Source organism: Diadema antillarum, unplaced genomic scaffold (assembly GCF_040938485.1).
Source record: "Diadema antillarum isolate AM-2024a unplaced genomic scaffold, OU_Dant_1.0 seq00000932_RagTag, whole genome shotgun sequence".
Taxonomy (NCBI): Eukaryota; Metazoa; Echinodermata; class Echinoidea; order Diadematoida; family Diadematidae; genus Diadema; species Diadema antillarum.
Window position 1 is genome coordinate 470,319 of NW_027271783.1, and position 13,974 is coordinate 484,292.

Below are 13,974 nucleotides of genomic sequence, written 5' to 3' on the forward strand. Positions count from 1 at the left end.
GGGAAACTGAAGAAAGTTTTAGCCTTGGTTTTTTTTTTTTTTTTTTTTTAAATCTTGTGTGTTTGGGAAGTACATGTACTTTCTATTTCATCATGTCTTTGTTCACCTGTTATTGTACTACATGTACTAGTACACATCTTTATCATTCTTGCAGTTGCACACCATCCCCGAGAGGTGGCGCTGCGTTAAATTTTCACGTTGCCCGTGTCTGTTGCAATCCGCTTGTCTGTCGTCGACTGCGAAGTATCTTCGAGATTGAAATGATGTTCTTACACACCTAAGACGGGGTTGTTGAGAAGTCATTTGTTACCATAGCTCCATTAAGATATCTTCAGAAGTATTCGTTGTTCACTGAGCCTGACTGTAGATACCATATGGCTGCGAGTGCAATCATAGTTGATGGCAGCTTGAAAGAAGGAGTAAGTGCAGTCCCATCTCTTCATTTCCATGTATGTGCAGCGGTTCATTCCATGATATGCACAGCATGATATTAGGCCTTGCCCTAAAGTTTACATTGTATTTGTACTTCATGACTTGTAGTACTCGCGAACACAATGCCAATTCCAATGGCAATGCGTTTCATTCCGTCGTTCGTGTGTTTATACAGTATGTACTACTATGACGTAGTATCATCAAGATAAAGGGGGTCATTACTAGGTCAGAAACCATGGACTATATGGATTTGCCACTTCTTCTGATCCATTCCAGTTAAATATATAGTTGGGTGAAACGGTCTTTTTCAACATATCATATTTACATAGCTTGATTTGTAGAGATTAAAAAAAAAATAATGCTCACCTCTTTCCGGATAGCTGCCTTCCCAGCTATCAGAAGCATGCAAGCACCTGCTGGACTTCGGTTCCTTTAAACTGACCAGCTTTGTTTTTACTCGCACCTTTCACTTTTTATTGTTGTAAAATATTCCCAAACATCACTGTCGGCCATTGATTGCACACACGCACCCCATCCCAGTTTACCTTCCAGAATGAGCTGCAAAAGGGATTACTTCTACAAGAAAAATGCAAGCCACCCATAATTTGACCACAATTCCGTCCAAAATTTGACTGACTGCTACATGTAGAAACCTATGTGCTTTTGCAAACTGTCGAACCTTGTGCAGGTAGCAATAATTAGAATTGGAAAATAGGATTTTCTTTTTAACTCTTCATGTGCCACATTTGCATGCCCAACTCAGTGGACGATGTGTCAATTTTCTTCAAAGCAAAGCTTGACATTTTCTATACAACTTTGCTCCTTGCATGTCAAGGATAACGCAGATCTGTAAAAGTTGCATAGATTTAAAAAACAGAACATTTTCTCAAAGCACGACTATGTTGCAGTCTCAGAATAATGTGGCGCACAGTGGGTTTACATCATGGCACACAAAGAGTTGATAGTGTTGCATGCATGTCATCATACATAAAGTGTCGCTAAGAACAAGTCTTACATCCCCGGCTTGCATCTAACTGTAGTTTCTCAGAAATGCTGAGACATCTAGTTGGTTTGTTCAGATTTTTCAACTTCTTAATTGTTTTCTGTCCTTGTTGCAGATGCACATCTTGAATTAAAACGCAGCCTGCGGTAGTATAAATGATGATGTAAATTTATCTCATTCTGGATACATTGTCTCATCATATCTGGTTACCTTTCTCAACATTCATGCTTCTCAACCAGTGGGCTGCTTGCTCTTGCAGGTGGACTGCGATGTTGGCCAAAAATGATATCAAAATAGATTACATACGTAACATGCGATCTAACTGGGCCTCAAAAAAATTTGTGGGAGCCAAAGTGGGTCTCAGGTTGAATAAAGTTGAGAACCATGGCTCTACACATCCAAAATATTCCTGTAACAAGTGTCTGTTATATGTTTGCACTAATCTGTCCACCAACAGAGGAATAAAGCCTCAGTGCATGACAAAGAAAGGAGGGAAATACCTGATAAATCACAGTAGAGTTAATCTTGAATTGACACACGGTCAGTATATTTACTTCTACCCCCCTCCCAACTTCTTTCACACAGGGTGGCCAAATCCTCCGAATAGCGACTGCGCTGAGCTGTCTGTGCAAGAAACCCATCACTGTCAACAACATACGGGCAAACAGGAGCAAACCGGGCCTAAGGTATGATAATATTCTATTGCTATGTAGTCCGTTATCACCTGTGAATGTACAAATTTGTATGAATTCTTGATGAAAATTGTGTTCTGTTTAACTTATTTTTGTTTGGTCCAAGCAATGATAGTCATTATGCTTTTAAAATGTTGCGGCGATATTGTCCCATCAAGGTGATGATATTCCTGTTAAACATGAACATGATGAAATAGAGGTGGTTGTAGATTGAGCCCTGGTACCAGTAGCCTGTCCAACAATTGCTGTAATAATTTCAACAGACCTCAACACTTGACTGGTATCCAGCTTGTTAACAAGATCTGCGGAGGATCACTGACTGGAGGAGTGGTTGGCTCATCAGAAATCACTTTCTCTCCCGCGAACATTGCAGGAGGGAAACATGTGGCGGACACCGGAACGGCCGGGTGAGTATTGGCCTACAGAAGTTCTTTCTGTTCCCATGTAGTACTAGTACTTGTCTGAAGACAGTACCACATATTTCCTTGACCATACATGTGCTACGGTATTGAATTTTACAAACAGCCTCTCACAGAAACTCCCTCAATGCTCCCCGCCCCACTCCTCCCTCTCTGCTTATCCCTCACTTGATAGGGGAGTCAATTTATGTACCTCATCAGAGTTAGGTTTAACCAGTGGCGGATCCAGGCAGGGGCGCACCGGGCACGCGCCCCCCTTTAATTTTGTAAAGGTGCTCCTCTTTTACAGAATTCCTGGATCTGCCCCTGGTAACAGCATCATTGTATTAGATTCTTTGTTGTCAAGTAAAATTTTTCTGACCTCCAAGCTGCTGTTCACCTTTACTGAGTTTTATCACTGCTCATTTTCTTATCTTATTTCCTCTACATTGAAAAGGTTCAGTGACCAGTCCCCAGTTTCAGGTGTTGGGAATAAGCTGACCTGACCACATGTTTGAAAGATTTGTTCCATGAAGAGACCTTGTCTCTCAATGTAAGGGGAGCAGCTTTTTACTGGGGGTAATTAAGACAAGTCATCTTCTCTGTAAGTCGGTGAGACTTGCAGATTTCTTCACTGCTTATTTTGTAAATTTTCAGAGCAAATTTATTGCAGTAAAGATGGATATGATAGTAGTTCTCATGTTGGCAGTATAACATGCCCAATCACTGGCTCATGTGTCCTGTGGATTCGACCTTTGCAGGAGCGTGGTCCTGCTGATGCAGGTGTCGCTACCATGCCTGCTGTATGCATCAGGTGACACCCATGTGACCTTGAAGGGAGGTACCAATGCGGAAATGGCACCTCAGATCGACTACATGAACTCGGTCTTCCAGCCCGTGGCAGAGAAATTTGGATTGAGCTACGAATGCCGCATTGTACGAAGGTTAGTCAGGTTTTATTGCCGCTTGGTCTACTGTCAGATAGTCTACTTCCCAGTTTGTCCAACACCACTACACCTAAACCCACTTTGTATACTATCAATTTCGTCTAATGCCTGTTTGGTCTACTCACTTGGTCTAATGCCCAGTTTGGCTGCTTATCGTTTCGTCTAATGACTGGATGGTCTACTCGCAGTTTTGTCTCCTTGGACTTTTTCCATTTTGTGTAATAAACTGTGGGTATCAGACAAAGTGGGAGTAGACCAACTGGTAATGAGGCTAAGTGGCAATTGGACTAAATGGTCAGTAGATGAACTGGTTATAGACGAAACAGGATAAGACCATGTGGGTTTAGACTAAATGGCTATTAGACAAAGTGGGAGTAGACCAAATGATAGATCACTGCTTGCTGTTGTTGTAGATTTGATGAATGCAACATAAGTGAGAAATGTTTCTTTGTATTTATCAAGAATACATTCTGTGAGGATGAGTACATTCTGATGATTGCCTTAAGTTTATTCCATAATGGTGAAGTGAAATGATGACCATACTTAAACGTATGAAGTATTTTGATATCTTTTAAAATGCAGTTGCCTATGCTCTGCCTATGAGATGTCTGTTTTTAACCCTTCCTTATCAGGAGGTTGAAGTGTGTCATATTCATCTTGAAATTAGGTGATGTAGGATGTAGTCTCTTGACTTTAGAAGATATGTGTTGGGATCTCATGTCCAAATGAATGCTTTGCAATCCAACCTACCAGATGCTCAGTTTGTTCAGAGAAATAGGATCAGAGACATCTGGATTCCAGAATAGTGACTTTAATAGCTAATGTACATTTCATCTCTCACAATTTTAATGCATTCAGAACACTGATTTCAAACAAACAAACAAACAAACAAAGGAAAAGCAAGTGTATCCATTTTAGCCCCTTGTCCTCTTCCAGAAACTCTCAAACTAGATTATCATGAATGATATCCACAAAGGTATGATGGAAACCATATTGAAGGGCTTAAAGCATCAAGACTAAATGCAATAGATTTGTATGTATGCTATCATTACAGTTGAGTTTCGAAAGCATGAAATATTAAAGGGATCGTATAGTTTTGGTTGAGACCTAATTTCAGGTTTCTAACATTTTTGGTGAGATAATGAGAAATCTCTTATGAAATATGAAAGAGCATGTAATTCCATGAGGAATTCAACGTTTATTTGATGAAAATTGGTTTTGAAATGGCAGAGATATCCAATACAGAGTGATTCTAATAAAGTGTGGGACCCACCTTTTATTACGATCGCTTTATTTTACTTTGTTTGTGGATTTTTCAGTCATTCCAAACCCGATTTTCATCAAATAAACTTTGAATTCCTCTTGAAATGGTATGCTCTGTACTATTCCCTGAGTGTTTTCTTGTTATCTCGCAAAAAGTTAAAAGCCATATTCTCATCTCCACCAATACTGTACTATCCCTTTTAGCTAATCTCTTCTTTCTGACTCCTGTGTAGAGGCTTCTACCCCAAAGGAGGTGGAGAAATCCAAGTGTCTGCCAGACCTCTCCGCGAACTTCAGCCTGTCACTCTCCTCGATGTCGGACAAGTTAGCAGGGTCACAGGCAGATCTTTTGTTGCTGGGTCACTGCCCAGAAAGGTAGCACCATGCTGATAGTTACCTGAAGATGATATTAATATTGGCTTGTGTACTTATTGTACATGTATCTATTTCAATGCTTGCACTGTCTTTCCATATTGCCAGAGACCCATTCTTACACCTGGGCGAGGAGGAGAATTTTGTTGTGAGGACGGATTGGAACCCAGGTCCTCCTGTGCTTAAACAAGCAAGCAAACAAACAAACAAACAAACATAATTCTTATCCAGCAAATCACCATACTCCCTGACATTAGAATAAACATCTTGAACCCTTGCATCAAATCATCTCCCAGTTTTACACAAGGTATGAGTATCCATCTACAGTTTTCTTGTTTCTGCAAAAAGTACTGCAGGAATCTTCTTTCTGTGTCTTGGGACTGTAAAGTTAATCTTCTGAATACCAATACCACATGATGATTAACATGGAACATTGCAAGAATGATGATGATAGGCTGTTGATCTATAAATAGGCCATCTTATAACCAAAGTCCTTTCATGCAGATTTCCTATCAATTTGAAGCATGGAATGATATGCTGTTTGATAGTTGTCACATAGTTTGTATTCTACTACCTGTATATGCCATATATTTAGCGAGTCAAATTTTTTGCGAGTCAGGACTTACTGACAATTTTGCAAGTTGTTGAATTTGTGATTGCAGAGTACAGTAGTGGATATAGAAATGTATGCATGCATGTTGCATTCCTGTCAGGGTCAAAGAAACTTGCAGAATTTGTGAAAATAAAATACCCCCCAAAAATGTATGGTGTATACATTTTTATACTGTAAAAGTGGTTTCTTTCGCGATGGTTTTATTTTCGCGCTTTTCGCGCTTTGAGTTTGAACCGCGAATTGAACATCATGTGAAAATGTTTTGAACTCGCCGCTTGTTACAACGCTATTTTGCACATGCACACACGAGGATTCCGCGCATTGAGTGTATTGATGGTCAACACACACACAGCGATACCGCGCAATGTAGGTACAACCATGTTATAAAGTACTCGAGAGACGGGATTTCAGGTAAGCCTGCATTTGATTTTAATTTCTGTTTAATAAATATAAGAATAATCGGATTATAGTTTGGGTTTTCGTGTGCAAGATAACAGTTTTTGCCGACTGTGAGTTCACAGATTTTGCCGACCGCGAATTTAAACACACGTGAAAAAGTCGGTACCGATGCAAACCGCGAAAGTATCTGTACGCGAAAGAAACCACTTTTACAGTACTTTGTCAGGATATATCTCTGTATATGTTCCTCTGAACATCACACTGAAGACATTTGTGGTGCTTATGTTTCTGCATTCCCAGCTGGCACAGATTATGGCTAGTACAGCGAGCAGCTTGATAAAGAAGGCCTACCCGGGGACGAGTGTCAACATCGAAACCGTGCCAGAGTCTGCAGGGGCTGCTGTCGGGAACGGATCGGGAATAATGTAAGTGTCCCGGATTGGGGACATCTTTTGAGTTTCAACTGTGATCATGGTGCTTTCACAGAACAAGGAGTTGGCAGTTTGCACAAGAAGAAAAGGGGGTTTGAATTGTTTGACGGTATTACATCACAGTTTAGTAGAAATGTTATTTGTTAGTTTGTTTAGTTGAAATAATTTTTATTCAAATTCATGAAATTCTTCCGTCGAGATGCTTTCGTTGCAACTGATTGACAAATTGCCCTGCATCGACGTAAATAAGCACTGAATTGATCAATGTTTTAGTAGTAGCCATAATGAAAAATCATGGGCGTACATACTCGAGCGGGAATTGTTTTGTGTGTTTTGCGCTGTATGTTTGCATCAAGCTTTCTTGAAAGAGAAGGAATGACTTTCACAATAATTCCACCCAAGAGCTGTGTTTGACTTTGCTCCATAGAAATGCAAATCTCTGTACAGTCATAGCTTTTACAAGACAATCTCACTGTGATCTATATCAAATTTGCTCCATAGAAATGCAAATCTCTGTACAGTCATAGCTTTTACAAGACAATCTCACTGTGATCTATATTAAATTTGCTCCATAGAAATGCAAATCTCTGTACAATCATAGCTTTTACAAGACAATCTCACTGTGATCTATATCAAATTTGCTCCATAGCAATGCAAATCTCTGTACAATCATAGCTTTTACAAGACAATCTCACTGTGATCTATCACATTGGTTGTCAATATTCATCTATATCTATACCCTGGCATATTACGTTGTATGTCTCTCAACATGTTTTGTTTAATATTTGATTCACCCATCAGGTTAGTAGCAGAAACCACGACTGGCTGCAGAATAGCTGGCTCAAGCCTTGGGAAAAGAGGTATGTTCAACAACAAAAAGGAAAGAAGTTCACTATTTGGAAGTCCAGGGCCCCTTTCATAAAGAGTTTATTTGATGACAACTCTTTGCTGGAATGACTATTGTCATGGTAACGACAAGAATATAGCTTCCTGATTGGCTATCCAATTTGCTGTGGAAAGTTGTCATTCCAGCAAGAGTTGTCATCCTAACATCTTTTATGAAATGGGGCCCAGAAGGATAGATAACACTTAATGAAAGGAGCTAATGGACAGAAGTCATCTCAAGTAGTTTCAAAAGCCAAGTTTAATTCATCTGGGTAGTTGAGAGCATTTATTGATTTACTGCATCTTCGCTGCAAAAGAATGTTTATAATTTCTGTTGGGAGAAGGTGATGTTCAAGATTAAAAAGAAGTTTGTTTCAGTTCAGGCATTTTTTTTGTGATTAGACAAGAGTTATTGCAGTACTGCTGCACATTAAATGACCAGTGGTTTTCAAATTCATCACTTTACAATTATTTAAGCATCACAGCTCCAGACAATGGGACCTTATGACATTTTCCTCTATTCTGGTTGCCAGGGAAACAGGCAGAGGATGTTGGCCGAGAAGCAGCAGAGGAGCTCCTTAAGAATCTGAAACATGGAGGATGTGTAGACGAATATCTCCAAGACCAGGTAAGCCTAACTTAGCCTTTTCAATGGTCAAATAGCAGTCCAAGTGGACTATTTAAAGGGCACAGTGAAAAAGTGTTTATCATTAGCTTTTTTACAGTGCATCAATGTTGTGCACAGTCGAGGGCGAAAAGTACTATATAGGCTGTTATTTTCGCAAGGGTTTTATTTTCGCAAATTTTGTGAATCACTGTCGTACCCTGAATTTAAGAACACACAAAAATGTCGCCATACTATAGGGTAATAGTGCGCTTACAAAAGCCTCAGTGTTTGATCTCTGAAACAACATCTCATGAAAATGTCAGTGTCCTCGTCGTTCGCAAAAATATCTGTCCGCAAAAATAACATCATATACTTTTGATGGGTACTACCAAGTATTGTAAAGGTAATTTCATGTAGTCTATTCTTTTCAATGTTTGCTCTTTGTTAGCATGTGTGTCACTTTCAAGGTTTTATTTCATAGTGCTCTGCCTAACAGGGTATATTGTGAATGTTGTTCCAGTACACAAATCTAGTCAATATAAAGATGGAAAGGAAATGGTCACACTTTTCAATGACAGGATGAGATCTTAGAAATCAAGAGATGTGCAAGGATTTTTTCCCCTCTGGTATTAATGCTGTGTGATTTTCAATGATACACAAATTAAAGGACAAGTTCACCTTCATATACATGTGGATTGAGTGAAGGCAACAATGTTAGTAGAACACATCAGTGAAAGTTTGGGGAAAATCCGACAATCCGTTCAAAAGTTTCGAATTTTTAAAATATCTGAGCAATCACTGCTGGAGGAGAAGACTACTACAGTGTATGATGTCACATGCGTACAACTATATAAGGAAAATAAAAAGAGAACTTCACAAAACTTGACTTTTTGAATAAAGTGCACCATTTCCTCGACTTGTTACTGACTTATGTTAGGGGTAATATTATTCCCCCTGATTTCTGAAAAAGAGAAGTCGAGTGTTCTTTTATTATGTGAGAAAAGTGAGAAGATCTTGAATTTTCTTAAAGGACAAGTTCACCTTCATAAACATAAGGATTGAGAGAATGTAGCAATATTAGTAGAACACATCATTGAAAGTTTGAGTAAAATCGGACAATCCGTTCAAAAGTTATGAATTTTTGAAGTTTTTGTGCAGTAACCGCTGGATGAGAAGACTACTGCAGTGTGTGAAAAACATGCGTACAACAATATAAGGAAAATATAAAGAGAATTTCACAAATTTTAATCTTATGAAAAAAGTACACATTCTCCCGACTCGTTACCGACAAATGTTATGGGTAATATTATTCCCCCTGCCTTTAGAAAGAGGCAAGTCAAGTGCTCTTTTATTATGCGAAAAAAATGAAAATATGTTGAATTTTCTTTTTATTTTCTTTATACTGTTGTACGCATATGACTCACAAGCTGTAGTAGTCTCCTTATCCAGCGGTTCCAAAACAAAAATTTTAAAAGTTCATAACTTTTGCATCGATTGTCCAATTTTCCTCAAACTTTCACTGATGTGGTCTACTAATATTGTTGCATTCTCTCAATCCTTATGTTTATGAAGGTGAACTTGTCCTTTAATACTTTCTTTAAATAGTTGTACGCATATGACATCACAAGCTATAGTAGTCTTCTCATCCAGCCGTGACTGAGCAGAAACTTCAAAAATTCGTAACTTTTGAACGGATTGTCCGATTTTGCTCAAACTCTCACTGATGTGTTCTACTAGTATTGCTGCATTCACTCAACCCACATGTCTATGAAGGTGAATTTGTCCTTTAAAGTCTTTAGCTCTGGACACAGTAGATCATAATGGGTATCAGTATGGCAGAAAGTGATATATTGAGATTATGCATTATCTACATTCATTTAATTGTCACAGACTTCTGGCCTTTTTTTATTTGTGTGTGTGTGTGTGTGTGTGTGTGTGTGTGTGTGTGTGTGTGTGTGTGTGTGTTTGTGTGTTTGTGTCCCTGTCTTTTTTTCTTCCTTTCATCTCCTTGTTCTCCATCTTCTTAATCTTTTTCTTCACATAATTATCATCATCATTATTTCTCTGCAGCTGATTATCTTCATGGCACTTGCCAAGGGTCAGTCCAGAGTGAGAACTGGACCGGTCACTCTCCACACAGAGACGGCCATCCATATAGCAGAACTGTTGACAGAGGTGGGTTGCCGGCCAAGTTGAGAACTTTACCCCCAAGAGACTTATGCCCTAGTTTTTGTTTGCAGCTGTTTGTTTGTTCTTTTGTTCTTATTTAGGCAGTAGAATAAAATCAGCAACTTAATGGATGTTAACCCATTGAGGATGGGCTGATTTTGCTACAACACGCATTTCCCGTAGACACCTGCCCGAGTATACTGGGGACTCATCCTCAACGGGTTAAAGTAATTGCAGCATTATGATTATAATGCATATGACACACATCCTTCAAAGATCCTAACCTGCTCAGTGTTTCAACCAATATGTTTGTCATTATCATTGTCAGACCACTGTGGGTGTGTAGTTGGACCAAGGTTCACTCCAGAAAAACAACAACAACAAAAATAAACATAGCAAAATGCAAGTTACCTTGCCCCACCAGTGTCTTTCTTTCCACAATACTTATGGACTTCATGCATCTTTAAAAGATCTTTCCTGTGTTTTGAGTACCTTGGTAGTGTTTTCAGACTCTATTTTGGATTCAATGTACATGCTGAAAACCACAAGCTGTGCAGAAAAATGGAAGGGCACTCGGGAAATTTGCAATAATGATTGTAACACTGATTTACAATCGTGTTCATTGTATAAATGATTCTTGAGTTGAACTTTTCCTCATTATTCGCTAATGGCTTTTCTCAGTGCATTTTCTTGCTTTTCTTTGGCAGTGTGACAGCATGTATTCACATACCGTCATTACAAAACAAAACAAAACAAAACAAAACAACTCCACGAACAAATACAGAGTGTAATGAGGTTTTCGTGATTATGTATTCTTTTGAACTTCTTTCACCTCAGGCAAAGTTCAAGGTGTCACCTGTACAAAATGGATCAGGAGAGGGCGCCAACATCATTGAGTGCACTGGTGTAGGACTGATCAACCATCAAGTGTAGTGGGTGCCTCACACAGGAGTACCACACCAGTGAACTTTACTCAAGTAGGCTGATAGTTCTTGACCTGACCACCAAAGTTTTTATGTTTGGTTTCTATGAAAAGAAGGGATGGGAGTATAGTTAGTCTTGTTCAACCAGGCTTTTACATAATTATAATCCCCATACAACTCTACAGCTAGGACAGTTACTGTGATGCTTGCTAAGGTATAGTAGTCATAATTTATTATGGGTAATATCTTTATGGGAATATCAGCATTACAGTACTACTTCAAAGATGAATGAACGTTAGGTGATATATCATACACCAGTATATATTTGGGGGTAGGGGATGAGAAAGGAATTGTTCTTGGGAATCATTTTGGCTGAAATGATTTGTGAAGGGCAGTGTGTCACACAAGGAATCAAGAATATGGTGTACATTGAGTCACTGAATATTTTACAATGCTTCAAAGCGACGTCAGAGATAATTACTATTGTCACATGGGCGGACTTAAATAATACTCAATCACACTCGTGCCATTCACTTTAATGTACAATTTAATAAACCATTTGTAGAATATTTACAAGACTGAAATCAAGGAGTTGTAACCAACATAAAATGCAAAATCAAAATTCTGAGTGAGATAAATTAAATTACAATACTCTTATATTCGACAACCATGTGAACGGGACCCTGTCTTGGTCCGGTTCCACCTGTACTTTTGGCTTGACACTTCTTCAGAATAATTATAACAGCTTCACTATTAATTCGTTATCCCTGACAATACACTATCTGCTATCAAGCGCAACACTATATGGTTCACAGCACCGTAGTGCTGATCCTGAGATGACCAGCCTGCACGCACGACGGTTTACCGCGGTTATAACACTTGCCTTCAATTACACTGCTTCCGTTTACATCCGGGTTCTGTGTTAACCCGCAACTATCATGGAGTGTATAAATACCAACATTCGAATTATGTGCACATCATATTCATCCATTTACCAATTTAACATGACCTTCACCTCTCTACTTCGGCGACACTTCCTCGTCGTAACCAATCATACCAACAGGGTGTCATGCACCCGCCAGGTTCATCGCTCACCTGCGTTGTCCACAGAGTCACCTTAATTGTCACTCTATTCGCTTCCAGAACATAACTGATTCGTGGGTGGAGCGTCCTTGTATGCGAGGTTGCTGTTCCAGCTCCAAAGTCTCGCGAGGGACCCGCGTTCCGTATTCATTGGCGTCAAAAGTTCTCCCTAGCGAGGGGCGGGCACAGTCGCTCCGCTGCGAATGCGTCGGCCTGGGAGTAGATTCGACCTCGGCCTCGGCGCCATCTACAAAATTATTTAAATGCAACATATACCAATGGGGTGTGTTCTAACCACACACACAAAAACATTATCAGCTTAAAATCCTGACATCACAGTGGAAATTTGAGAACTGCATTATTATCCAATTAACATACAAAATTCACATAATGAAATGTTTCAAACATTGGAAATATAACAGTGCATAGCTTATCAAACATCACCGCATCGTTTTCAAAAAACTGTACACCGTTATAATATACTTTGTCACTTATTCACGGGGTTCTCCGGGGCTATATGTGGTGCCCTGAAACACATTCACATCCTTTTACACGACAAAGCAGAAATCAAATCGCAATTTAACTTACCAATGACCGGTGTAATATAACCAAAATGCCTCTTCTTCTTGTCTACTGGGAGGCTGCAAAGGCTGTTGGAATACGCCTTCTGGCAGCAAACAAAATCTGAACTCAAATCAGCCAGTATACAGGCTGACGGTAAGGTGGACGGACGGCTCCTGGCCGCAAACGAAATTGGGCTGAGACACAAAATTATCTTGCCAACTGGCGCCTGGGTGTGGCAGGTTGGTTTTCTGCCATCACGGAGCTAACTCAATGTTCCCTCGGTGAAATCAAAATGGTGTCTGCCACGAAAAGATCCAACTCTACTGTTAAATTGCTACTCGACTACGACACTCCTTTTCGAGGCATTTGGAATATTTGATACAACTAAAAGGACTTGAACGAAAACACCTATACCGCACTCTCCCGGAACTGGAGCTATTTCATGTCTTTTCTTTCTACATTAATTGACATGCAAAAATAAATGAACTCCTCTCGGTCATCGATGGCGCGACTTGTAAAACATTCACACCTGTCCTAGCACTTTCTCTCTCTCACTCTCGCTTTCTCTCTCGCTCACTCACTCGCACTTTTTGTCTCGTTATCCCTACCCGTAAACATGTTTGTCTAGTTGAATGACCGATAGGTGTTGTACATGAAACAACCTGGAAATGCATTTTCAATGTGACATTTCACTCCCCCTTTCGAAAAATGCATTTCATAATTAAAAGAAATTACTTATAACACTATCTTTCTCCCTACAGCCGGCTTAGTAGGTCTGCGCCAACATTCTCGCTGCCGCGGATAGCTTCCACCCGGAATCTGTAGGGTTGCAAAGCCAGAATCCAACGCATTAGCCTCCCATTTGCAGGGCTAGCCTTGTTCATGTACACTAGTGGGTGGTGGTCGGTTTCTAGCACAAATTGTCTGCCGTACAAGTATGGTTCGAACTTCTTTACTGCCCAAACTACAGCTAAGCACTCGCGTTCTATGGTTGAGTATGCTTGTTCTCGTCGAAGCAGTTTTCGGCTCGCGTAGGAGACTGGAAATCGTTCGTCTTGGTGTGTTTGGAGGAGGACTGCTCCTAGTCCAACGTTGGAGGCGTCTGTCCTGAGGATGAAGTCCTGTGACAAATCTGGCAAATGAAGGATAGGGGGGTTAGAAAGTTTTTCCTTCAGTGTTGTGAAGGCCTGCTC

At 39.9% G+C, this 13,974-nt stretch overlaps 1 protein-coding gene across 1 annotated transcript; it reads left to right on the forward strand.

The window, feature by feature from the left end:
* The first annotated feature begins 265 nt into the window (after positions 1-265).
* On the forward strand, positions 266-11,251 carry LOC139741526 (RNA 3'-terminal phosphate cyclase-like). Its single transcript, XM_071652108.1, has 10 exons — positions 266-419; positions 2,021-2,121; positions 2,391-2,534; positions 3,287-3,469; positions 4,969-5,110; positions 6,420-6,544; positions 7,352-7,410; positions 7,969-8,063; positions 10,113-10,217; positions 11,049-11,251. The coding sequence occupies exons 1-10, from the start codon at positions 375-377 to the stop codon at positions 11,142-11,144; spliced, it is 1,095 nt and encodes a 364-aa protein (XP_071508209.1). The 5' UTR covers positions 266-374; the 3' UTR covers positions 11,145-11,251.
* Positions 11,252-13,974: the final 2,723 nt, after the last annotated feature.